The sequence below is a fragment of the Pristiophorus japonicus genome, chromosome 13 (genome assembly GCF_044704955.1).
Source record: "Pristiophorus japonicus isolate sPriJap1 chromosome 13, sPriJap1.hap1, whole genome shotgun sequence".
Classification (NCBI taxonomy): domain Eukaryota; kingdom Metazoa; phylum Chordata; class Chondrichthyes; family Pristiophoridae; genus Pristiophorus; species Pristiophorus japonicus.
Genome location: NC_091989.1, coordinates 152,385,761 through 152,412,513, shown reverse-complemented (window position 1 = coordinate 152,412,513; position 26,753 = coordinate 152,385,761). Strand labels below are relative to the sequence as shown.

The window sequence follows — 26,753 nt, the reverse complement described above, 5'->3', positions numbered from 1 at the left end:
ATTGGATTTCTTGGTGACTATCTTATATTGATGGCCTTTAATTCTGCTCATTACTGCAATTGGAAGCACTCTATGAAAACCTCTCATAATTTTAAAGACCTCACTTAAGTCACCCCTCAGCCTTCCTTTTTCAAATGAAAAGAGACCCAGCCTGTTCATTCTTTCCTCATAGGTATACCCTCACATTTCTGGTATCATCCTTGTAAATCTTATAATATGGTGACCAGAATTGTACACAGTACTCCCAAGTGTGGTCTAACCAAGGTTCAGTACGTTTAGTATAACTTCATTACTTTTCAATTCTATCCCTGTAGAAATAACCCTAGTGCCTGGTTTCCTCTTTTATGGTCTTGTTAACCTGTGTCGCTATTTTTAATGATTTGTGTATTTGTACTCTTGCAATCCCCTTGCCCCATTACCCCACCCAGACTCGTGATCTCCAAGTAATGTGACCTCTCTATTCTTCCTATCAAAATGTAATACCTCACATTTATAAGAACATAAGAAAAGGAACAGGAGTTCCTGGGCCCAACTTTGGCCATGATTTGCATCAATTTTTTTGGAGTAAGTTGTTTTTTCTGGCGTAAGTTTAAAAATGCCATTTTCCCCCAAATGTTTGCTCCACAGTAAGTCAGTTAGGTATGATTTTTTTTTTAGGTCAGTTTATTTTTCAAAAGGGGGCCTTCCCAGACACTTGCGCCAGTTTTGGCCATTTATGCCACTTTGGCCAGCAAAAACTTACTCCAAATCGACTTAATTCAGGCTATGCGGCCAGCTCTGAAAAACCTTGCGGGCAGTGAAGAAAAAGCAGCGCACATTCGGCAGACATTAGGGCAGGGATAGGGGAGGGAAGGGAACTGGAGAGGACCTCAACAACCCAGCACCAAACATTGCAAGGAAAAGCTCAAACAATTAAAATACTAATAAAAATGAAGTGGATCCTATCGGAGAAATGCAAGCTGCTGGATGTCACGGGGAGAGAGAAAGAGTGTATGGGGGGGGACAGGGACGAGAAAAAGAGTGTATGGGCAGGGGGGAACGGACATGAGAGAACAAGTGTATAGCTGGTGGGGGGGTGGGGGGGGAGAGAGATGAGAGAACGAGTGTATGGGGAGGGGGGAACGAGAGAACAAATGTATGGGGGGGGGTGAAATGAGAAAACGAATGTATGGGGGGGAACAAGAGAACGAGTGTATGGGGGGGGAGACGAGAGAACAAGTGTATGGGGGGGAACGAGAGAACGAGTGTATGGGGGGAACGAGAGAACGAGTGTATGGGGGGGAACGAGAGAACGAGTGTATGGGGGGGGAGACGAGAGAACAAGTGTATGGGGGGGAACGAGAGAACGAGTGTATGGGGGGGGAAACGAGAGAACGAATGTATGGGGGGGGAAACGAGAGAATGAATATATGGGGGGGGGGACGAGAGAACGAGTGTATGGGGGACACACACGAGAGAACTAGTGTATGGGGCGGGGGGGGACGAGAGAACGAGTGTATGGGGGGGGGTGCGACGAGAGAACGAGTGTATGGGGGGGGGGGGAGGGAGATCGAGAGAATGAATGTATGGGGGGGGAATGAGAGAACGAGTGTATGGGGGGGGGGATGGATGAGAGAACGAGTGTATGGGGGATGAAGACGAGAGAAAGAGTGTATGGAGGAGGGGGTAGTAGCCAGAGAGAGAGAGAGAGAGAGAGATGCTTCTCTCCCCTTCTCTCTTTTCCCCCCCCCCCCCCCAATACACTCTCTCTTTCTCTCTCTCTCTCCGCTCCCCCCCCCGCCCCTTATGAAAAGTCTCAAGCACAGCCACTAAATAAAAAATAGAATCGAAGTCCTACCTCGCCCGGGAACTCAGCCAGCCGATCGGCCGGTGCAGGAGGCCACTCGGCCATGGACAGGGTGCGGCGGAATCGGGCGTCCCTTTGGCCGGGGCTATGGGCTGCGAGCATTGGGTCCTGCTCACAGCCCACAAGACGTGCTGGAAGGGCAGGAGCAGGCGTGCAGGTGCCGGCAGTGCTTTCTGCGTAGGCCTGTTGCTCCGCCCGCTCCTATAGACTGCACACCACGCCACGACACTGGGAACTCCGAAGAGCGGCCAGGATGGGGCCCCTTTTTTCTGGCACGCAAAGTCGGCGCGCTTCAGATCAGTGTGCTTGGGCAATGTTGGGCCCAGGAGTAGGCCATATGGCCCCTCAAGCCTGCTCCGCCATTCAATAAGATCATGGCTGATCTGATCATGGACTCAGCTCCACTTCCCCGTCTGCTCCCCAAAACCATTTATCCCTTATTGTTTAAGAAACAGTCTATTTCTGTCTTAAATTTATTCAATGTCCCAGCTTCCATAGCTCTCTGAGGCAGCGAATTCCACAGTTTTACAATCCTCTGGGAGAAGAAATTCCTCCTCATCTCTGTTTTAAATGGGTGGCCCCTTATTCTAAGATCGTGTCCTCTAGTTCTAGTCTCCCCCATCAGTGGAAACATCCTCTCTGCATCCACCTTGTCAAGCCCCGTCATAATCTTATACGTTTTGATAAGATCACCTCTCATTCTTCTGAATTCCAATGAGTAGAGGCCCAACCTACTCAACTTTTCCTCATAACTCAACCTATCCTCATCCCCGGAATCAACCCAGTGAACCTTCTCTGAACTGCCTCCAAAGCAAGTATATCTTTTCGTAAATATGGAAACCAAAACTGCACGCAGTATTCCAGGTGTAGCCTCAACAATATCTTATATAGCTTGTAGCAAGACTTCCCTGCAATAAAGGCCAAGATACCATTGGCCTTCCTGATCACTTGCTGTACCTGCATACTATCTTTTTCTATTTCATGCACAAGTACCCCCAGGTCCTGCTGTACTGCGGCACTTTGCAATCTTTCTCCATTTAAATAATAACTTGCTCTTTGATTTTTTTTCTGCCAAAGTGCATGACCTCACACTTTCCAACATTATATTCCATCTGCCAAATTTTTGCCCACTCACTTAGCCTGTCTATGTCCTTTTGCAGATTTTTTGTGTCCTCCTTACACATTGCTTTTCCTCCCATCTTTGTATCGTCACCAAACTTGGCTATGTTACACTCGGTCCCTTCTTCCAAGTAGTTAATATAGATTGTAAATAGTTGGGGTCCCAGCACTGATCCCTGCGGCACCCCACTAGTTACTAGTTGCCAACCAGAGAATGAAGCATTTATCCTGACTCTCTATTCTCTGTTAGTTAGCCAATCCTCTATCAATGATAATATATTACCCCCAACCCCATGATCTTTTATCTTGTGCAGTAACCTTTTATGTGGCACCTTGTCAAATGCCTTCTGGATGTACAAATACACCACATCCACTGGTTCCCCTTTATCCACCCTGTTTGTTACATCCTCAAAGGACTCCAGAAAATTTGTCAAACATGACTTCCCCTTCATAAATCCATGCTGACTCTGCCCTGACAGAATTATGCTTTTCCAAATGTCCTGCTACTGCTTCTTTAATAATGGACTCCAACAATTTCCCAATCACAGATGTTAGGCTAACTGGTCTAAAGTTTCCTGCTTTTTGTCTGCCTCCTTTTTTAAATAGGGGCGTTACATTTGCAGTTTTCCAGTCTGCAGGGACCTCCCCAGAATCCAGGCAATTTTGGTAAATTACAACCAATGCATCCACAATCTCTGCCGCTACTTCTCTTAAGACCCTAGGATGCAAGCCATCGAGTCCAGGGGATTTATCTGCCTTTAGTCCCATTATCTTACTGAGTACCATCTCCTTTGTGATTGTGTTAAGTTCCTATCCCCCCCTATAGCCCCTAGACTATCCATTGTCGGAATATTGTTCGTGTCCTCTGTGTTGAATTTCTTTTGTCAATTATATGCCCATTCTACAAGTTTATTAGGTTCTGGCTCTGATTGAATAATTGATACAATAATTAACCTACTGTATTTATCACTGTTTCACATATTGCCTAGAAAATGGGCCCTTGCTGCAGGAGGGCAGGAACATACGGAGTCCGCTCACATTAAAAATGGTGACAGTCTGTTCATAAATAATAAATGCTTTATTTACCATATTGTTAATAGAATACAATCTTTGTGATTCTACCATGAAAAATCCTAAATTAAAGAAAATAGTTCCTTCAAAAATTACATTTATGATTCCATATCGGTCAGTGCAAAAACGTTGTGCAACAAAAGTACAATATCAGTTTCTGGGTTTATTTTCCTATAACTTACATCATTGTAATTTGATTAAGTTTATATTAAAGTGAAACCCCATCTTTGTAACTGTATTGAAGCTTATGGTTTTTATGTCATGATGTGTAAAAAGCATAAGAATATTTTAAAATTGTAAAAGGCCAGTAGGCTCAACAAGACTGTCTCCTGCATTCTTTGGACTGTATTGCAGCAGGAGATGGATTTTCTCCAGAAGCTACAAGCACTGTATTCAATAACTAGTCTTTATAAGGAACTGAAGTTGACAATAAATGTCAATCAGGGCTAAGATTTTTTAAGAATTTCCACTCCTGTAACAGATTTTCCATTAATCTTTGCCACAGGTAATATAAATTGAATATGATTACCAAAACAAGGAGCTGAATGTTTGTGACTAAGAGAGCCTTGCTACCTTCAGAGTATAAATTGAAGGTGCAACATCATGGTCAGTCCTTGTCAACAGTTATTGACTTGATTTTCTCCTGTGCTGAAGATATCACACCACTGTCTGATTCTTTTATATCTGTGTGCAGTGATTCTGACACCATGTAACTTTCTGATTCAGAGTTGAAGACTAAGTAATTAGACATAAAAATCAGTGTAAATATGCAGAAGTTACACAGATGACAAAGTTTATATAGTCTGCTTTTTGTTAAATTTAAAAAATGTCAAGCTGTTTGGAATAGTTAAAGAAACTATTGGGTAGTTGAATTAGATTTTTTTTTCTCTTTTCAGTAAGGTACCAACTAAGAAATGTGATATTAAGGATGTGAAGAAACCACCTGGGCAAAAACGTGGACGGAAACCAAAGTCAAACTCTGAAAGGTACTAATGGTAATTCTGCAGGAGAGTGAAGGGGGCTGACCAATGTTCTGTTTCACTGCTGGACACGTGTTCCATGTGAATGTCTAGTTTTTAAGCACCAAAAGCACAAGTCTTGTGGTACAACTTAGAAGGCACTTTTGTAATTCAGTTGTGCTGTGGTTGATATGTTTCAAGTAATTTATAACTTTAAATAACATTTTATTAATTTTCTTCAAGGATTTATTAGTTTATTTTAGTCTGTTATAGTAATGTGAAGGTAACTTTAATGCAGAGTTAATTCTGAAAGATGCTTTGAAGTTGCTCTTTGAGCCGCATGCTAGAAATATTTATTTATCTTCAAACTATTAATCTAGTTTTCTGTTTTGGGGGCTTAACCCCTTTTTTCTTTCTGTTACTAACAAAGCAGCATCATGGATTGAGGAAGAAAATAATACAAATTAAGAAAGAGGCTTCAAATATTTGCTAAATTCTGGTTAGTAAAAGGGACAGCCAATATAAACGGAAGGCTAACTAATTGTTTCAGGATTATTTAAATATAATTATGCCTCACAACAAAACATTTTTCATTATGTAGCATGAAATGAACATTTCTGAAACACTAACAAAAATGAGGATAAGACCCCAAATCAATCCCAACCGGTGTTGGTAATTATTTGGAATACAAGAGACCTGAATATTATTCAATATGGTTATTGGATATGTAATTTGTGTGACTATGTAGTTTACATTTGGTGTTTTTCAGGGAAGATTTTCCCACCATGTACCGATGTCAGTACAAGGGCTGCTGTGCTGTTTACAGAGGAGCTGATGGACTGAAGGTAAAATAATGCTTACGACTAATTGGTCAAGTGCAGATTTTTAAATGTTAAGCTTTTTGAGTGTCAGCTTGGCTCACCGGATAGCACACTTGCCTCTCGGTCAGAGGATTGTGATTTCAAGTCCCACAACAGGATCCGAGTACGTAATCTAGACTCTGCGAAAGGCTGCAAACGGGCACAATTGGCGGATCATTAACTTGATCGGGGGCGTGGCCTGTTCTATGTAAGGGGCCGGCTTCCTGCACGATATTTTTAAAACCAGCATAAAAGATCTATTTGCGCTTGAAATTCCTCGATCTTTTACGCTGGTTTGGCTGATTTTGGGCGCATTGCTGATTTTAGTAGAAACTCTACCACAGTTAGTCTTCAATAACAGATTCAGAACTATCGTGAGTGCATTGTTGGAACTTACTTTACATAATTCTGCAATTAAGTGGGTGTGAGCACTGATATTACTGTAGAAAGTACTTGAGAGAGTTGAATTTAAAGAATTCACTATACTGTTGTATCAGTCATGTATGCTCCTATTGAGCCTGATGGATCACAAGAAAAAAATCTAAACTGAGAAACCATACTGCAGTTCATTGTTTTCCTCCACATTTCATGAGTGTTGTGCTTTCAAAATATAGATTGTTCTTCTGGGCCACGAGAGGAAAAAGTCTTCGAAGCAGAGCTCAAAGGATCATACTGTTTTACATTGGAATTGCCTGGGGGCAAGAATGATTAAGCACATTGTGGCACATCGGCTGTTGCTGGTCTAGCCTTCTTGGCTTTTATGATGAAATCTGATCTTTTCTGTTGATAAATCTTTGACAGAATTTGCACAGTGCAAATCTTGGTTAAATGGCAAGTGATGGGAAGCTTTTCCTTTACATATGCAAATGCTACAGCATGGACTTTGCATAAATATGGTCTCTTTTTAATATTTCTACTTGAATGACAAACTAAACTAGAACTGATTTTTCGTGCATGTAGGCTGAAGTTTAGTACAACAGATTCGCTCAACCTTACAGAAACAATGCAAATGTGTCTGAAGATGGAGAGCCAGTGTAGGAAATTGTATCAGATATAGGAAAGGTCCCTTAATGACTTGTTGCAAATAATAGCTGCTTGATGCTCTGAAACCTATTGCACAGCTTTACTGGCACCATGTCATTGTCCCATTATGTGGAAAATAGCTTTGTTAGAATAAACCCCACTTTCTTGCTATTTTTTTAATGCAACAAAAATAGAGAATGCATATATAATTAAATTTACCAAGTCTCTATGTCCCTCAGTCTAAAATCAGCAACATTTTATTAATGAATTTAAAATTTAGTGCTTTTAGGTCTTTTGGTCTAAAATATATTTTTGCCTGGAGAATTCTTTTTATCTCCTGTATGGTACTTAGTCTGTAATACCTCATCTTTCATGGGTGAACAGAAAAATGACTCATTTACATAACACTTTATCATGCCTCTCGACATCTTAAAGTGCTTGAAGTGCAATCATTTTTATGTAGGCAAACCTGGCATCTATTGTTTGGATAGTAAAATCCCAGAACCAGAAATCAGATGAATTCCAATTAATCATTTTTGGTGACATTGTTACTGTTAACAACTGGTTTTAAAAAAAGATAAATTCTTACAAAAGGATTTATGGTGAAGGTATTAAAATTAAAGCAAAAATGTGTAACCACCACACTAATGTCATATGATATATAACATATGCCTGTCCTCTTTGATCACATTCACAATGCATTTAGCTCAAAGATGGTAGCAAAACATTAGGTTGAATTTAGTGAGAATTTGCTGTTAAGGCGATATTTCAAACCTATAACCTATGGATGAAACATTAACCTAATTAAGACTCCCTGCAGAATATTCTGAGGGGGGTGGGGAGGGTGAACAGCCAGTTCATATTGGTACCAACGACAGAGGTAGAAAAAAGGGATAAGGTCCTGCAGGCAGATTTTAGGGAGCTGGGAAAGAGATTAAAAAGTAGGATCTCAAAGGTAGTAATATCTGGATTACTCTCTGTGCCACGAGCTAGTGAGTATAGAAATAGAGGGATAGAGCAAATGAATGCGTGGCTGGAAAGATGGTGCAGGAGGGAGGGCTTCAGGTTCCTTGGACTTTGGGGCTTGTATAGGCTGGATGGGTTGCACATCAGTGTCCTCGCAGGGTGTGGTTTGCTAGTGCTGTTGTTAGGCAGGGGCATGAACACCAGGATGTAGCATTAGAAAGGAGAAACAAAGTGCACAAAGGATGGAGAGAGAAATATAGTACTAGAGTAAGACATAGTAAGGTATTAGGTGGGGTCAGACAAAGAGAGAATACAAGAAGGTCTAAGACAGGTTTACAGTGCATGTTGTAAATGCACGAAGCGTGACAAATAAGGTTGGTAAGCTGCAGGCACAAATAGCCACATAGTAATATGATGTTGTGATAACTGACCTGGCTCAAAAAAATGGTTTTAAATATTCCAGGATACAAGATGTTCAGGAAAGATAGGGAAGGAAAGATAGAAAATGGTGTGGCAGTATCGGTTGAGGAGAATGTTAGTGCTGGAGATAGAGGATGTCCTGGAGGAGTCTAGGATAGACTATTTGGTTAGAATTCAGAAACAATAGAGATGCCATTACACTACTAGGTGTATTCTATAGGCCACCAACTAGTGGGAAAGATAGAGGAGCAAATTTGCAGGGAAAATACAGAGGTGCAAGAACTAGAGTAGTATTAATGGGGAACTTAAATTATTCTAATATAGACTGGGATAGTAATAGTGTAAAGGGCAGAGAGAGGGAAGAATTTCTAAAGTGTGTACAGGAGAACTTTCTTGATCAGTAAGTTTCCAACTCAACGAGGAAGGAGGTATTGCTGAATCTAGTTCTGGGGAATGGGTCAAGCGGACCAAGTGTCTGTAGGGGAACATTTAGAGAAAAGGACAGGGAAGCAATCTATAGAGTAGAAATACTTAATTGGAAGAAAGCCAATTTCAGTGGGTTGAGAATGGATCTGGCTCAAGTAAATTAGAATCAAAGAATGGCAGGCAAAACTTTAATCGAACAATGGGCTGCCTTTAAAGAGGAGATGGTCGAGGTACATTCCCACGAGGGGGAAAAGTAGGGCAACAAAAACCAGAGCTCCCTGGATGATGATGAGAGATAGAGAGCAAGATGAAGCAGACAAAGAGTGCGTATGACATGTCATGTTGAGAATACATGTGAGAATCAGGCTGAATGTAGAAAGTTCAGAGGGTAAGTGAAAAAGAAAATAAGAGGGGCAAAGAGAAAGTATGAGAATAGATAGGCAGCTAACATAAAAGGGAATTCAAAAGTCTTCTATAGGCATATAAATATTAAACAGGTAATAGGAGGAGTGGGACCGATTAGGGACCAAAAAGGAAACCCATGCATGGAGGCAGAGGGCATGGCTGAGGTACTAAATCCATCTGTCTTCACCAAGGAAGATGCTGCTGCCAAGGTCATTGTGAAAGAGGAGGTAGTGGAGATACTGGATGAGATAAAGTGGTGGTATTAGAAAGGCTGTAGGTACTTAAAGTTGATAAGTCACCAGGACTGGATGGGATGCATCCTAGGATGCTGAGAGGTTGAGGAGGTACTAGCCATAATTTTCCAATCCTCCTTTGATTACGGGGGTGGTGCCAGAGGACTGGAGATTTGCAAATGTTACATCCGTTCAGAAAATGGTGCAAGGATAAACCCAGCAACTATTAGGCCAGTTAGTTTAACCTTGGTAGCGAGGAAGCTTTGAGAAATGATAATCAGGGGCAAAGTTAACAGTCACTTGGACAAGTGTGGATTAATTAAGAAAGGCCAGCATGGATTTGTTAAAGGCAAATCGTGTTTAACCAACTTGATCGAGTTTTTTGATGAAGTAACCGAGGGTTGATGAGGGCAATGCAGTTGACGTGGTGTATATGGATTTCCAAAAGGTGTTTGATAAAGTACCACATAATATGCGTGAGGTATGCAGCAGTGTTGGGTCGGTACTAGGATCACTTCTTTTCTCGGTGAATATCAATGACTTGGACTTGGGAGTACAGGGCACAATTTCAAAATTTGCAAATGACACAAAACTTGAAAGTAAAATGAACAGTGAGGAGGAGAGTGTTGGACTTCAGTCGCCATAGACAGGCTGGTGAAATGGGTGAACCCGTGGCAGATGAAATTTAATGCCGAAAAGTGCAAAGTGATATGTTTTGGTAGAGAGAATGAGGAGAGGCAATATAAACTAAAGAGTACAATCCTAAAGGGGGTGCATGAACACAAAGACCTGGGGGTATATGTGCACAAATCGTTGAAGGTGGCAGGGCAGGATGAGAAAGTGGTTAAAAAAGCTTATGGGTTCCTGGATTCCATAAAAATAGAGGCATAGAGTACAAAAGCAAGGAAGTTCTAATGAACCTCTATAAAATACTGGTTCGGCCTCAACTGGAGTATTGTGTCCAATTCTGGGCACCACACTTTAGGAAGGATGTGAAGGCCTTAGAGAGGGTTCAGAAAAGATTTACGAGAATGATTCCAGGGATGAAGGACTTCAGTTACATGGATAGACTGGAGAAGCTGGGGTTGTTCTCCTTGGAGCAGAGAAGGTTGAAAGGAAATTTGATAGAGGTATTCAAAATCATGAGGGGTCTAGACAGAGTAGATAGAGAGAAACTGTTTCCATCGGCAGAAGGATCAAGAACCAGAGGGCACAGATTTAAGGAGATTGGCAAAAGAATCAAAGGCGACATGAGGAAAAACATTTTTATGCAGCGAGTGGTTAGGATCTGCAATGCACTGCCTGAGAGGCTGATGGAGGCAGACTCAATCGTGGTTTTCAAAAGGGAATTGGATAAGTACCTGAAGGAAAATAATTTGCAGAGCTACAGAGAAAGGGCGGGGGAGTGCTGAAGTATTCTTGCTGAGAGCCGACACGGGCTCGATGAGCCGAATGGACTCCTGTGCTGTAACCATTCTATGATTCTGTAATTTCTAACAAGTAAACCATTTTTTTTTTTGTTTTTAGAAACATATAAAAGAACATCATGAGGAGGTGCGTGAGCGACCTTGTCCCCACCCAGGATGCAACAAGGTGTTTCTGATTGATCGCTATCTGCAGCGCCACGTAAAACTAATTCACACTGGTAAGTAAGTGACCTGTCAACGGTAACATTATATGAACTTTTGGATTGTATTGTGTCCACATTTCCTCTTGTATCTCATTTAGTTACTAGTGACTGTGTTTTGCGATCTGGTGGATATTCTGAGCAAGACAAGTGTTCCCACAATTTCTTTGCTGCTGCATATATTACTGGGCTGAAAACAGGTGAAAAAACTGGTTCATTTAAATGCTAGATGAGCCTCTGGTTGTGTCTAATGCCCAGTTCAGTAGATTACTGATGCATTGCAGTTAAAATCAGATTGTTGCTATCCATATGTTGGAGCTTATGAGTAGATTTTCCACAGGGGTTCTTTTGATCTTCCACTGTAAATTTGGAGGAAGATTGTCGGAAATGCCAGAGACATAACGGTTTATGCTTACGGTGGAAATTCCAGCCATATATGTTGTTTTACCTCTGATTTGAAACTATCTTTGTGTTTTCACATTGCCATCATAAATGTCATCATCATCATGGGTGGTTCCTCGAACGAGGATGACTTGCTTCCACAAGAGTTCACAGATGTTTCAGTGAAGGATCCAATGTTCTAGTCCTGAACTCCAATTCAGGGGGTGGAAGATGCCTGTGTGTGGATTTTTTTAACGTGTGGTGACCGTTGCACATCAGCCACCACACGGACTTGACAAAGCTAGGTCTTTATCCTGTGGCAAGGGTTGAACCAGGACAACTGGAGACCTGCTCTGCTGCACGGACCTAGTGCGCACACACATCTAAATGTACCTTCAATACAGTATCCAACAGTCCTCATCCATGACCCACCCTCCAAATATAATAGAATACACAGCCAGTAAAAATACATGCAACTTTATTGATCAGGGTGAGCTAACTCACTTAATAGACAAGTTAGAACCCAGGTTTTTACACCACTTTTGCGCACAGCTTGTGAGGATATGCTTGTTATACAATTAGCACTAATAAACCTACGTGGTCACATTTTGTTCAGCTTTCCTCTTCCTGTGTCGGATAAGCCCCGAGATCCTGAATAGCGCTCCTCTCTCTTCCAGGGTGGTGCCAAATGGCATTGCTGCCTGAATGGGAGCCCCGGGCTTGATCCCTGAGTCAGCATTGGTTGCAGTAGAGATAGTAGAATGACCTGAATGGGCTGGAAGAACCCCTCTTCTGGTTTTGAGCACCACTGTTTCTGCCTCTTGAAACTGCATCTCAGCTGCCTATAAGCTCTGTGCAGTACTCCGATTTTCATCATAAATGTAAGATTCATATAAATGCATTTGTTGGAGAGTTACCCAAATTACACTGTAATTTTATTTTTCCTTTCTACACATAAACTTGGAAAATTACATAACAGGACAAGGTATAAACTAGTAAAAGGGTAAGTTCAGGACTGATGTTAGCAAATGTTCTTCACACAGTGAGATCAATACCTGAAAGGATCTTCTGAGTTGGGTAGTGGAGGTAACAACTCTGAAGTCAAGAGGCAGTTGATGGTGAAATGGGGAAACTATAGGTTTCTATGGCAGGATTATATAGATGGGCCAAATGGCCTCCTTAATCACATTCTTCATCTGTGAAGTTAAGATAATTATGTTCAATTCCACAGGTATAGTTAAAGTATGACATCTCCCCTATTACTCCACTGTGCATTGTCTGTTCACTCTCTGAAGAGCCTTGGAATGTTTACTACATTAAAGATGTCTTTTATAAATGCAAGTTAGTATACATGATCTTGAGGCATAAAATACATCCACTTGTACAGCTATTGTGGAAAGTCGATTGATGAAGTATTATAATGTCTTTGTAAAAATATTTGTACATTTTACATCTGCCTTTGAATTTTTGTGAAATTAAGTATTTCACCCGAGAGCTCTGCTTGTCACAACAATTTACATTCTGTTGTGGCTTCAAATTTATAAATTGTTTTTACTTTGCAGAAGAAAGAAACTATATTTGTGATGAGTGTGGACAAACGTTCAAACAGAGGAAGCACCTATCAGTTCACCAAATGCGCCATTCTGGAGCAAAACCCCTACAGTAAGTAACCAGTGAAATTCCGAATGTTAAACTTTACAATAACAAGATGACACTGTTAGAGTAGAGGTTAAAATGTTAATATTGCACTGATGTTTTGGTGGGGTAGATTTTGTAAACTGGTGCAGCAAGGAAATGTTAGGTAATCCACGTCCGACTGCATTGGATTGTGGCTGTGAGCCATCAGAAAACATAAGAGGAGGAAAAACTTGAATATTTTAAGCAAGAAACACTAATTTTCATTGCCTGCCTCTTTCCCCACCCATGAATTTTCCTTCAACAATGCTGGTTTTTGCACAAATGGCCATTCTTGTGAGCCTGGAGAACAAAAACTACTTCCATTCATGGGAAACAATTCCAAGGCCCTGCTCCATTGGTAGGATCATGCATACAAATGTCTGGTCAGAAAATTGCAGGCAATTCCCCCATTCACAATTTTTCTGTTACTGAAATTAATTTGGGCCGGGTCACATAATATTGACCTCAATTTGTTGAGATATATAGAACACTATAGAGGGCAATTGGGAAAGGGAGGAGATAAGGTGGAAAGACTTAGGAAAGGAGTTCCAGAGGACGAGCATGTGGCTGAAAGAGTGGCTACCAAATGGTAGGAGCAAAGAGGAAACCCGTTTGAGGAGCTAAGGGTGAGTAGGGTTGTATAACTGAAGGAGGTCACCAATGTGGTGAGACTGCAGAGTTTAAGGTAAGGACTAGGATTTTGAAACGAATAGGAAGGGCACTGGGGCTATTGAAGTGAAGGGCTTTGAGCAGATAAGGTTGTGGTTTGTGGCATTTTGAATGAGTCGCATTTGATGGAGCAGTGTTGTCCAATAGAAATTGCTGACTAGCCACAATGGTGGCTACAGTGACACCATTTTAACAACATGCACTAACTTGACATCTACTACCAGTCACCAAGGAAGTAAGCCATTCAACAATCAAAAAACACTAGCACGCTGCTTTTCATCTCACCAAAAATCGAAGTACATGTGCATACTCAATGAGAATACGAGTATTGAAATCATATGCTGAATGACAGTGTCTATTACTCATTTTTTAAATTTACTAATCAGACATGCTGTTAGCCAAATCTGGATTCTCAAAAGTCAAAGGTGGCAAGTGGCTAAAATATTGGACAAGACTGGAGGATGGAAGCAAGGAGGAGGCTAGGAGAGCTTTAGAGAAGTTGAACCTTGAGGTGTTAAGAGGTATGGAGCACGATTAAAGATGGCAAAGTTTTGTAGCTGAAAGCAGGCAGCCTTGGTGACCTAGATCATGTGGGAAACAAAATTAAGCTCCAGTTCAAATAATACATCCGAGTTGTGCAGTACCAGACTTTGTCAGAGGTGCCTTCTTTCAGATGAGACGTTGAACAGAGGGCCCGGCTGTTTTCTTAAGTGGATGTAAAAGATCCCATGGCACTATGTGGGGTAAATAAAGGAAATTCAAACCAGCATCCTGGACAACATTTGCTCTTCAACCGCCACCACTAAAACAATTATCTGTTTATTTAGCTCATTGCTGTTTGTTGGGCCTTGCTGCACGTAAATAGGTTGCTCCATTTGTCTACATTGCAACAGTGACTACCCTTGAAAAGTAACTCCTTGGCTATGACGCCCTTTGGCCCAGTGTGAGGATGTGATTAAAAAAGCTGATTCCATGCTTCCAGCTGGTGTCACCAAGGAGCAGCTTGTAAACAATTCAGAGGAGGGGACAGAGGATAGTAACAGTTTCTAGAATAACTAGGTGACATTATATGAATCTCAGTGACAGCTAAAGAACAGCCACATGTCTCTTTGGGAGCCTAATGTAGTTTCTGTTTTTTTTTTCTGCCTGTAGGTGTGAAATCTGTGGTTTCCAGTGTAGACAGAGGGCATCCCTAAAATACCATATGACTAAGCACAAGGCGGAAGCTGAACTTGACTTTGCTTGTGACCAATGTGGGAAGCGGTTTGAGAAGGCCCACAATTTGAATGTTCATATGTCCATGGTTCATCCCTTGACCCAGAACACAGATAAAAACAAACCAGCCGAAACTGTTGAAATGGAACCAAACCAGCTAACCACGGAGGCATTCATTGAGCAGGAACTCAGTTAATGTTCAGCTACTCAACTGTTAGCAGAGGCAAAAGAATGGGATATGTACATTTGCACCTTTTGTCTTCAGTGTCAGCAAACTCTTCACCTGAACAGAGAATCAATGCGGCATTTTGCTTGTTTGGCAAGAAGGTAAAGAAGGTTTAATCATGCAAAAATGAGAGATACACTTCTGTTACACTGCTTTCCTTTTAAATATGAAGCTTACTTGCTTACCTATTCGTCTTGGAAAAAATGTGCCAAATACTTCTAACGTGCTATGGGCTGAACTTATGAAACCTTGAAATGTATATTGATATCTAGTCTTGTGTAGCTGGTAAGCACTGCTAAACAGATGTGTGTGCTGATTGAATGGGATGAAGACATTGTTGGTAATTATATCGGGTGATGTAGATTTACAGTGATACAGCTTTAAATGCTTAATGAGAGTACCGTGAGGTAGTTTGGCTCCTGATGGCTCTTTAATGAATGCAATTTTAAGTTTGAATAAAGATTATTTTCTTAGGTTACTGCGTATTGGGGTTCTTATGTTTTACACAGTGGGTGGAAGCCCTCAAGTACACAGAACAATAACCAACGGTGAATTTTAAGGGGAGGAGGGAAGATTAAAAAGATCATAGCTCTACTTGTTTTTGAATGTGGACTTTTGTATCCAACATTGCTAACCACAGTTGAATTTAAACTCTTCACAAATATAGAGTAAACCCTTCAATTTTCATTTAGTTACTGACCCATCAGCACAACTCCCATAGTTACATTTCAGAAAGGTTTGGACATTCAGCCTTGAGCCACTTAGTTATTGTTTGTTTCCCCCTCCCTCCCCTTTCCTTTTCCCCCCACCCTGAAGATTTATCTTAGACAACGTGGTTTTCATACAACAATCTGCAGAAAACTTGCCAATTAGTGCAGTGTCGGCAAAGATGTTTCACCCGGTTTTGTACAAGTTTACATTGTGCAAGCTAGAGTGGTTGTGTATATATGTAACTAATTTGGAAGTTACTTTTATATTTAATTCGTACATGTCTAATATATGGATCCTCTCCCCAGTTGCAATACTACTGGGTAGTAATGAGCATAATTTAATGCTGTTACATTCTAGAGGGATAATGACAAATGATAGAACTCTATAGCTTATAGAAAAATAATGAATTAGCAGTGGACTAATTTGTAATATCTGGAAAATACAAAGAGCAGTTCCTGGTGGTACCTTCTGCAGCACTAAGTCTGACTACCTTGTCTAAATCACTTCCAAAACAGAACGAAGGAGAAATTCTAGAAATCATGAAAATCCATGACTTTACAGTATAAGGTTCAGAGTTTTTGCAGTCAATTTGGTAATTAAATATTTTTACTCTTTAAATTCAACATTAACCCATAAATACTTGTTTAAAGCCATGTGTTTAACATGAACAAAGCAGTGCCTATTCTGATTTGTTTTTAAGCCACACAATCCAGCAACTGTCTAACTCAAACTAAAAACCAAAAATATACACAAGTGCTTTTACAGTAACTAAAAACCATCTACTGTAGGACAAAATCTGACTAACCAAAGTCCATTGTATGGACAGTACTCGCCAACTCATTTGAGACTAATAGTTTTACATTTATAATTAAAATGTGTTCAGTTGAGTACATTACTTCCTTGTTGCAGTTTAAATCCACACCACGAACTGAACTAGTACATAACCAAACAAAAAAGTTGTACAAGGTAAAATTATCCTCAAGTCAGTTACTCTACCTCAGATTTTCAAAACTGAAGGAAATCCAATTCTGTTCATTACATTACACTGGCCGTTCTGCAGACTGTACTACCAGTTACCTTATCTTTCACTGACGTTTGTTATACAATAGTCTGGTTGAGGTTGACTGCAGTTGCAAGTTTTAGTTTACAAGAATAATGTGGCAGGAGCATTGAAACTGCCCCAATGTGTTCAGAGATGCAGTTTGAGGAAGTGATAAAGCAGCCACTTAATGATTGGCTAATGTTATTGCACATAGTACTTTGAACAGATTCTCTGCATATTTCAAAATAAGGCTAAAATAAGTTCACTTTTAATAAAGTTCCTTCAAGAAAATTCTGCAGTGCTTTTGTGTGCTCATTAAATTGAGAATTCATGTAGAATGGCAAACTGGTGATATTTTACCATTTAAAAAAAAAAAAAAATGATATTGGCAAATGATGCAAATCTAAAAGTCCTTCAGTTTACAATCCACAAACTACAAGGCATGTTATAGGCCTGGACTTGTTTTGTTCATCGCAGCAGTAAATTTTGAGAGCTTTTCACTTTTTTGTACGAATGTTGAAATATCCTCCTGGTGGTTACTCATTTTCAGCACCATGGTGAGCAACCTATTAAACCTCCTACGTGTGGGTCAGTCTCATTCTTTATAGAATAGTGGGTTCAGAATAGAGTCCATCACCATTGCAGTGCTGCAGATAGTCAAGTGCAGCTTTCAGCTCTGGGTCAATGTCCTTACAAGCAGCCTGTAACTAAAGAAAGAAAAAAGCAATTACTTTTCATTAAATCTTACACTGGTAGATGAAGTGCAGGTTATAAAATGAGTATGGCTACTCGGTGTCAGCAAGGAAAATTAGGGTAACAGTATTTCAACTACTATTCACTCTTGCCTCTAACATACAGCAGAGCATTATAACATTTAGGCCAGTAGTTTTTAAATCTGTGCGGAAACCACATGCAAATATTAATATACTGTTGGTGATCCCATGCCATGGCTTCACAGCTACCAGTCAGAGCCATCTACCTCCTGGCCAAAAACAGCAGTCAAAGTCCCCAGTGCCGAACCCTGCTCTGAAGCTGCTGTTAGAGAATTAAAAAAAACTTATCTTTGGGTCTGAAATTGCCCCTTCCCTTAAGGTTTCTTACCGCCGGCCGTTCCCCCCCCCCCCCCCCCCCCCCCGGATCGCAAAACTCTGCCAAGAAAATCTTGCTCCTGCCGCCGACAGATTTTCTGCCGGTGCACTGCTTGGTGTGTTCAAAATGATGGTGCGGCTGTCATTGAAGGGGAGGACCTTCTGCCACGGCCGCCATCTTTTTTTGTTGGCTGACTGCCATGTCAGGCCGACAATTATGTCCCTGGGTTCGGCCGGGCAGCGATGCAGGTCGCTGACCTAGCCAAAACCTTCCCTGGTGACCCAGTGGTCCTAACTTAAATAATGGCAGCAGCTCTCCCCTTTTAAGTGAAGAGGAGAGATGTGGTGACGAGCTAGCGTGATGACATCAGCGGCACTACACTGATGAGTGACAGCAGAGGACAGTCCTCCCGGCCCACAACTTCTGCCCTTCCTAGTGTGCAAACTTCCGCTCACCGCTGCACTTCCGCCACCATTATGACCGACTTCTGGGCCTCTGGAAAAAGAAGCCAAAGCGGAATTTCGCTCAAAAGGTCACCGCGCCGGTAAAAACATCTGAAACAGAGTCCGTGCGTGCGTGCGTTTCCGGCGGTGGGTAATTTCAGCCCCTTTGTTTGCTGCCTGCCCCTTTCTCCATGAACCAGAGGGGGGGGCTAGGGACCAAGGGAAAAATAAACCGGAACATGCCTTCCCACGTCATTGGATGTGGTCCTTGCGGCTGGGGGTGTGTGGAGGGGGCGTTGGGGTTGGGGGGTGGGGGGAGGTGATCAGCCATGATCTTGTTGAATGGCAGTGCAGGCTCGAAGGGCTGAATGGCCTACTCCTGCACCTATTTTCTATGTCATGTAAACAACTAGCCATAGCTTTGTATCTGTTGCAGATCGAGGCAATCCGCCAGCCCTTGGAAGTGCTGGAAATATCAGGGAAACAAAGGGGGCCTCTACTTTGTACCTGTACCAGAAAAGTAAATGTTCTCTCGGCATAAAATCAACCCCGTAGTATGCTCGCAAGATGAGGCGTCCCAGTTTGAAAATCTGTGATGTGGGCTGATACTCCAGTGCACTATATGGTGAAGTGCTGCATTATTGGATGTCCTGTTCGGATCAGAGTTTAAACCAAGGTCCATTCTGCTTATTGTGGTTTAGGTAGATAGTAAAATATTTCCTGACGAGATCCCAAAGAGGAGCGCTTTTAATGCCTTGGCCAATACCTCTCTTTCTCTCCTCTTTCTCTCTCTCTCTCTCTCTCCCTCCCTCCTCCTCCCCCTCCTCCTCCTCCCTCCTTCCTCCTCCCCTTCCTCCTCCTCCTCCTCCTCCCCCCCCCCCCCCCCCCCCCCCCCCCCCCCGCCCAAAAAATAAAGTTAATCAATCTTTTGTCTCATTGCTGTGAGATTTTGCCAAGTAGAAAATGGCTGTTGCACTTCACTACATAACACCTTCATAATTTCAAAATAACGCTGCCAGGTGAGATGTGAATGCTCTGCATAAATGCAAGTCAAGTGCTGTTTATGCAAGGTAGCATAACCAGGTTTTAATCTGGTTATTAAATGAGTAATTTTCCTTTGTGCTTTGATGTTCATGAATTGTCAGTACTTTGAGCAAGTTCAAAATGGTTATGTTCATTACTACACCGGCATTCTTTTTATTTTAGTTGATCTATGGATGTGCTCATGCAAAATTGGAACAGAATAGACCGCAAACTATTAACCAGGACTGCCATATAATCCATTTCTGCAGGCCTCTGATTGCTCGTAGTCAACTTTTAAGTTAGAACTCAACTTTTAAGTTAGAACTCAACTTTTAAATGTTTTGTTAGCTTAACATAAACTTTGTTCTAAATTTAAATGGTAGAGTTATTTCAGCTTACTTATTTTTCTGTTTTTGGTGTGTAATTGTGTTTGTTGCTAAATGCTATTCTCAGATCTAATTGGTCCATGATAACTACGTTAGCAATAATATATTGTTAGCATGGAACAAGCAGGAAGAAAGCAGGTACCTTGCATTCTCACAGATGCAACACTTTTTACAGAGATTATCACTAGTTATTTTAACTTAAATAATCAAGTGAAATAAGAGAGTTTGAGTGACTAACAAGGGAATTATCACATAGCAGTTAATTTTGTCAGAAGCTCTTACTTTGTTGTGCTGTGAAATTGTGTGAGCAGGACACCATGGAATTGTACGAAGTAGAAACTGATGCCCTCGCGTTATTAATCCCAAAGGGTCAGGCTGGGAAGAGAAGCAAAGCTTATTAAAAAAAATTAAAACCAGTGGCTTTATTCAGATTGTTTTTCTTATGCTTACTTCTTTAAATTTCATTTTGTTATCAAGTGAAATAAAATAGCTTCTTCGTGCATGAAAGCACCTATTGCCAAAAGAGGAACCATGCTTTCATCTAGAGGTGGACACATGACTGCACAGCGGGAAATAATTCGCAGCAGAAGCCACACCTGCGGTGGCTTTGAAATGATGCTGACATTTTTGCACATCTGCAGTAGCTACTGCCTCAGATTACCAATTTCCTGCCAAATATGGGCATAAACGTGGGAATGGGATTGATAATATCCAAACTCATTTTACACGAGACACTTACAGCTAGCAGAGAACAAGAGCTGGATTTGCACTTGGGAGCCAAAAAGATGAAAGCACAATTCATCCACCCAGTGAAACTGGTCTGCATACATGCAAAGGTGAGACAAGTCAGGTACCAATTGTGCATGCCAGTCAGAATGGATCAAAGGATGTGGAAGTCTTGAATCTGGCTGTACCATTCTCTAAAGGCATCAACAGTTAATATGAAAATCAATCATATTTCAAAATCAGAACTTGACATTGTGCAGAAATAGTGTCACCTCACACTAGTACAGCAAAGGAAGCCTATAAAGCTACTTGAACACTATGAAAGAAAGAAATATTAATGGTGTTGAACTGTACAACATACAGATTGTTTCTACTTTCACCAAAAGAAAATAATACAACCACAATTTAAAAAAAAACAAAGTTGTGCACTTAAATTAAAAAACAGCAACTTGTGAGAAAGGGATTTAACATTTCTGTTAATCATCTATGAAGTTCTGCATTAACAATGGGTACCTGCTTGGAGCTTTGTAAATCACACTGATCTGTGGCTGAGATATCGTCTCCATCAAGGAAGAGCTTGACCATTGCTGTATACAAAGTGATCGCCACTGACAGGAAATCTGGGTGTTTGATGACAGAAGAAAGCAGCTTTCGATCCAGACCAGGAATAAGGCTATTGGAAAATTGAGAAATAGTAAAAACTTAAACAATATTACAAATATGCAAATCAGAATCACTTCTGATTTCCTGCATAATGTGTGTGAACTGTTAGAAATCAGTATCCCTTAGGAATTCAAGAAAGCCTTTCTTCTTTAAGAGTCGCAGGTTGAAGAGAGCCTGTACTGTGCATTTTTGATGCTGCATTGGCTGGTGTCAATAATTTAATTACATTCATCAAGGCACAAATACTGGCGGGTGCTTATAAAGTCACATTTACACAACAGATGTAAACTCACATTTATTTCACTTGCAATTGCAAAGTAAAATTCAATTTAAAACTTTCACCCCCTCAGAAATCACTCAGAAAACAAATTTAAATCAAGCCATTTGGGGCTGTATACATCTCTAACACATCCCAAGCAGGAATAGCATTTAAATGTAAGCTATTAATGAAACGGTCTTAAATTTTTAAAGTTACATATTATACCTGTAGAAAGCAACAGGAAGTAGTTTAATTTCCATATCAGAGACCATGCTGTACAGGATCTGGTGTGGCCCACGATCTGCGATGGGAGGAGAAAGTACTGTGAGGGGCCTATATTCAGTTGTCTTTTGTGGCACTTTACATTGTGCCCACACACATGCACACAAATAAATAGATTAACATTAATTTTATTGTCCTCCAGAAATGATTAAAGACAAATTAAAATAATTATTCATCATGCATTATGATGATAAAACATCCACTCCATTCATGCTTGCTACTCACTGAAACTTTAGACTGTGTTTAGCAGGCTCCCGACTGCTGACATAGCACTCGAGAGAAAAACCGACTTAATTCATCTCATTCTTCCATTTTAAAATTATCATCCAGATTTTCAAATCCTCCATGGCCTTGCCTCCTCCCTCTCTCTGCAATCTCCAGCCCCACAACCCCCACCCACCCAGAGATATCTGTGCTCCTCTAATTCTGGCATCTTGTGAATACCCAATTGTAATCGCTCCACCACTGGCCGCTGTGCCTTCAGCTACTTAGGCTCTAAGCTCTGGAATTCATAAGAACGTAAGAATTAGGAACAGGAGTAGGCCATTTAGCCCCTCGAGCCTGCTCCACCATTCAATAAGATCATGGCTGATCTGGTCGTGGACTCAGCTCCACTTACCCGCCCTCTCCCCGTAACCCTTAATTCCCTTATTGCTTAAAAATCTATCTATCTTTGACTTGAAAACATTCAATGAGCCAGCCTCAACTGCTTCCTTGGGCAGAGAATTCCACAGATTTACAAACCTCTGGGAGAAGAAATTCTTTCTCAACTCGGTTTTAAATTGGCTCCTCCGTATTTTGAGGCTGTGCCCCCTAGTTCTAGTCTCCCCGACCAATGGAAACAACCTCTCTGCCTCTATCTTGTCTATCCCTTTCATTATTTTAAATGTTTCTAGAAGATCATCCCTCATCCTTCTGAACTCCAAGGAGTAAAGACCCAGTCTACTCAATCTATCATCATAAGGTAACTCCCTCACTCTGGAATCAGCCTAGTGAATCGTCTCTGTACCCCTTCCAAAGCTAGTATATCCTTCCTTAAGTAAGGTGACCAAAACTGCACGCAGTACTCCAGGTGCGGCCTTACCAATACCTTATACAGTTGCAGTAGGACCTCCCTGCTTTTGTACTCCATCCCTCTCGCAATGAAGGCCAACATTCCATTCGCCTTCCTGATTACCTGCTGCACCTGCAAACTAACCTTTTGGGATTCATGCACAAGGACCCCCAGGTCCCTCTGCACCACAGCATGTTGTAATTTCTCCCCATTCAAATAATATTCCCTTTTACTGTTTTTTTTTCCCCCAAGGTGGATGACCTCACACTTTCCGACATTGTATTCCATCTGCCAAACTTTAGCCCATTCGCTTAACCTATCCAAATCTCCTTGCAGCCTCTCCGAGTCCTCTACACAACCCGCTTTCCCACTAATTTTAGTGTCATCTGCAAATTTTGTTGCACTACACTCTGTCCCTTCTTCTAGGTCATCTATGTATATTGTAATTCCCCCCATATAAACCTCTCCACCTTTAAGATGTTCCTTAAAATCTACCTCTTTGTCCCGATATCTCCTGATGTGGCTCGGTGTCAAATTTTGTTTGATAATGCTCCTGTGAAGCTCCTTTATTAAGTTACAGGAGATATATAAATGTAAGTTGTTGTAGTAATAGTATTAAAAGAAATGGAGGGATCAATACCTATTTGGCATATCTTCAGTTTCGGGATAATCTGTAAGAGGTGTGTGACTCAGATAGTAGCTGTTCAGTGTTTGATGTCCTGAATTATTTTTATCCAGTTTAAGGTGAAGTAACTTACCCTTGTTCACTGCCAAAAATATATTGAGCCAGGATATGTTCTGCTCCTCCAAAACCATGATCACATCAGCACATGTTTTTACTGCAATAGTTAAGCCCGAGGCTTCCTGTTCAGGTAAAAAGAACATTGTCAGACTCCCAGTAACGTGGGAGAACCAGATTCAAGCAGTTTCAAAGAAAATGATAGATCATCTATTTAAATGGAATGCACACATTAAATGACCCCCAAAATATTCCAAGATTATTTCTTCGTGCAAAAGGTGTATAATGGTTAAAGAGTGAAATACTTCAAGATTGCAGCGCTCCTAAAATTACAGGAGAGTTCAACAAGTGATCTTCTGTTAAGTAAACGCACACAAGAAGTCAGCTCACCACCACCTTTTCAAGGGCAGTTAGGATGGGCAATAAATGCTGGCCTTGCCAGCAACACCCACATCCCATGAACGAGTAAAGAAACAAAATTCACACTTGGTCATTACACGTTCCAGTTATACTATAACTGTGCAGATGGGTTAATCATGTAGTAATTTTAAATATTGACCTTCTTTCCTTATTTGAAGCATGGAAAGAAGTTTGCTTCATGATGATGTGTTGCATCACTAAAGTTATTGTGCTCCTACAAGAGAAGAATTGTTTCACTATGCACAGTAAAACATCTGTTTATATTTCACTGTTTAAAAAAAACATCACCCTTGAGATGCAAGTTCTCAGAAGTTCAGGTACAAATCCACTAATAGAAAACTACACTGGCTCTGCTTGCTATTTGGATGAAAGGGAAATGGACTCCCGCCAACATTACCAACGATGCATACTAAAATAAATAAAGCATCTTTGGCTTCAACCTGTACCTGAAGCAAAAGTTTATAAGGATGAAGCAACACATATTTACCTTTGGTTGCAATAGGGATGAGATCAGATCCATCAAACTGAGATAGAGCAGAGAAACCTGGAGCTGAAATAAAGATTGAATTATGCACCACTTTTCATGAATTTAGAGGTTTTGATACCACGAACAAAAAATGAAAAATCTCTACTTTATTCTACACAATGTAGTTTTATGTAATAGTCTAAGTTGGGTCAATGTTTTTATTTATAGTCAAATTCAAAACTATTACTATACAGGACTGGAAAGGAGATGTTTTTAAAAAGTGAAAGCAAAAGGTGCACAAGTTGATATCAAAAGCTTGGAGATGAAACTTCACTGTGATCTTGCACATCAGACACAGTCCACCCTCCATTATTACACTCGGTTATTACATTTCTTCAGTTACAAGACAACTGCATCTTAGGTCTTAATTGTCAAGGTATACTTTTTGTTAGGCTTTGGGATGTTGACTGAGATATAACTCAAAATGCTCAGCTCTCAAGACCATGAAGGGGCAGTAGATTTGTGTGTGTTCTTCACATTTCACAGAATGTATTAAAAAATAAAATTGTTTGTAGCATCACCATTTCGAACCGAACCTCCACGCTTTAAAAATAATGGAAAACAGCAAGAGGTAAATAATGAAAATGTGAAAGGAAAACAAGGAACAGGCAGATCACATAACAACATGTATCTTCACGTGCAGGAAGCTATCTCAAAGCATTTAGCATTAGAGGGAAAACAGTGAATGTTGAGCGGGAGGGAGAAAGAGAAAATTGGAGAGGGCCAAGGACAGGACCAAAGTAAGTGTCAAACGGAAGGGCTTGGAGGTTTGTAAAAGCAGAGAGGGTGATCAGAAATGATTAGATCTTGAAAGGACATATCACAGCAATGTGGGACTTTTGAAGACGAGGACATGGGCTGAAGCATTTTGAATGTTGAAGCTCGTGGAGGGTTGAGGCAAAGCAGCCATCTAGAAGAGTGTTAGAAGTCAAGCCTTAAGGTAACGAAGGCATAGTCTATGATTGAAATGGGAAAGATAGGGTGGAATAGGCAACGTTGTGGCGATGAGCAATGTTGGGAATGTGGAAGAAAGTGGTTCATTTAACGGAGTGGATCTGCAGGAGCTTGGAGTTGAGCAGTATGCAAAAGTGCTGGTCTTTCTGACTCAGTCATGTAGGTGGCAGCCAGAGACCTGCCAAAAGTCAGAAAAACAGCGTTGGTTTTGATGGAGGAAATGTTGGCTTATCCAGGTCTTGATATTAGTCTTTTGATCGATAGAGGTGGTGCTGGGTATGTTCAGTATATATGGGGAACCTGACCACATGCTTCCTGATGGTATGGTCGATGGTGAAATAGTCGTAGTAGTCTCCATATGCAACAGATATTTATGGCATTTCAATTATAGGTGAAAGGCCAGAGCATTATCTCTACAGGTAAATTTGGTAAAGTTAGCGTAACTAATGAATAGCCAATCCTAATAGCACCAACAAATGCAACCTCCAGATTGGGTTCCCTTCTCCCCTTCCCAGAGGTAAACCACCATTCCCTAACTGTAAGGTGGCCAAACAACCATCTCCCAGCCTCTGCTGGTTGCTGGGAGTTGCATGGGAACAGTTTGGTGTGTAATTCTCTCTCGTATGATTACATGCAATAAATATTCCACAACACATTGCTTAATTGCTACAGTGCAATCACAATTAGAGAGAGCATGTGAACTCTGCAAAACTGAACAATCCATCCTTAATGTTGGTACGAGTTATAAACAGTAGGTCTTCCATTCTTCGCCACTCAATGAAAGACAAATTACAGTATATACACAGAATAAGGAGCCAGGCCTAATGTGTACTGATGTTTTCAGTGTCCCCATGCTACCTTACAAATTACATCAAAATAGTTTTTGTAATGTAACTTTTGCCAGAGTCAGTGTCCAATTTATCTATAGACTATAAACAGAACTAGGGTTAAATAAAGTGGATAATCTCTGACACTGTAACCATTAAATTAATAAGAAATCATATCAGAGTTCATCAGCACACATTGCTGTCTGGATTTTATTCAATGTATTTTTAAGATTCATCTTTATACGTATTAGCTTCTTGTTGTCAAAGAGGTGTATACCATCAGATTAAAAGAAAGAAATAATAAAGAATAAATTTACCAGCTCATTTTCAGCACAGATCTTTCTCATTACTGTCTGAAGTATCCTCAGCTCATTTTTCCTCCGCAGAGTAAAGTATAAAAAGGCACCAAGAACCCAGGGGGTATTGGGTGGAGGACTTTCCATTTCCCCCGAAAGTAAACTGCAATTAATTAAGAAAAAACAGAAT

General features: G+C 40.9%; 2 protein-coding genes across 9 annotated transcripts in view; one reads left to right on the top strand and one right to left on the bottom strand.

Annotated features, from left to right (window-relative positions):
- znf276 (zinc finger protein 276) overlaps positions 1–19,133 on the top strand; it is a 45,686-nt gene extending 26,553 nt beyond the window's left edge. Inside the window, exons 7-12 of one of the 2 annotated variants that reach the window (XR_011596365.1) lie at positions 4,933–5,022; positions 5,765–5,840; positions 10,856–10,973; positions 12,899–12,998; positions 14,835–15,224; positions 18,845–19,133. Coding sequence is in view for 1 of the 2 variants with exons in the window: in XM_070898147.1 (XP_070754248.1) it covers positions 4,933–5,022; positions 5,765–5,840; positions 10,856–10,973; positions 12,899–12,998; positions 14,835–15,093 (643 nt within the window). In the remaining variant the exon portion in view is untranslated. Of the gene's footprint in view, positions 1–4,932; positions 5,023–5,764; positions 5,841–10,855; positions 10,974–12,898; positions 12,999–14,834; positions 17,159–18,844 lie in introns of those variants that run through there. The other variant, XM_070898147.1, reaches the window with a different exon arrangement.
- The window catches only part of LOC139278896 (Fanconi anemia group A protein-like), a 129,600-nt gene continuing 118,130 nt past the window's right edge, over positions 15,284–26,753 (bottom strand). For 4 of the 7 annotated variants that reach the window (XM_070898144.1, XM_070898143.1, XM_070898145.1 and 1 more), the window contains 7 exons: positions 26,585–26,726; positions 24,448–24,510; positions 23,560–23,665; positions 21,691–21,766; positions 21,057–21,216; positions 20,100–20,192; positions 15,285–17,583 (listed from right to left, as the gene is read on the bottom strand). In XM_070898144.1, the coding sequence (XP_070754245.1) occupies positions 17,479–17,583; positions 20,100–20,192; positions 21,057–21,216; positions 21,691–21,766; positions 23,560–23,665; positions 24,448–24,510; positions 26,585–26,726 (745 nt within the window). In that variant the 3' untranslated portion in view covers positions 15,285–17,478. Of the gene's footprint in view, positions 17,584–20,099; positions 20,193–21,056; positions 21,217–21,690; positions 21,767–23,559; positions 23,666–24,447; positions 24,511–26,584; positions 26,727–26,753 lie in introns of all 7 variants that reach the window. The other 3 variants (XM_070898142.1, XM_070898140.1, XM_070898141.1) reach the window with 1 other exon arrangement.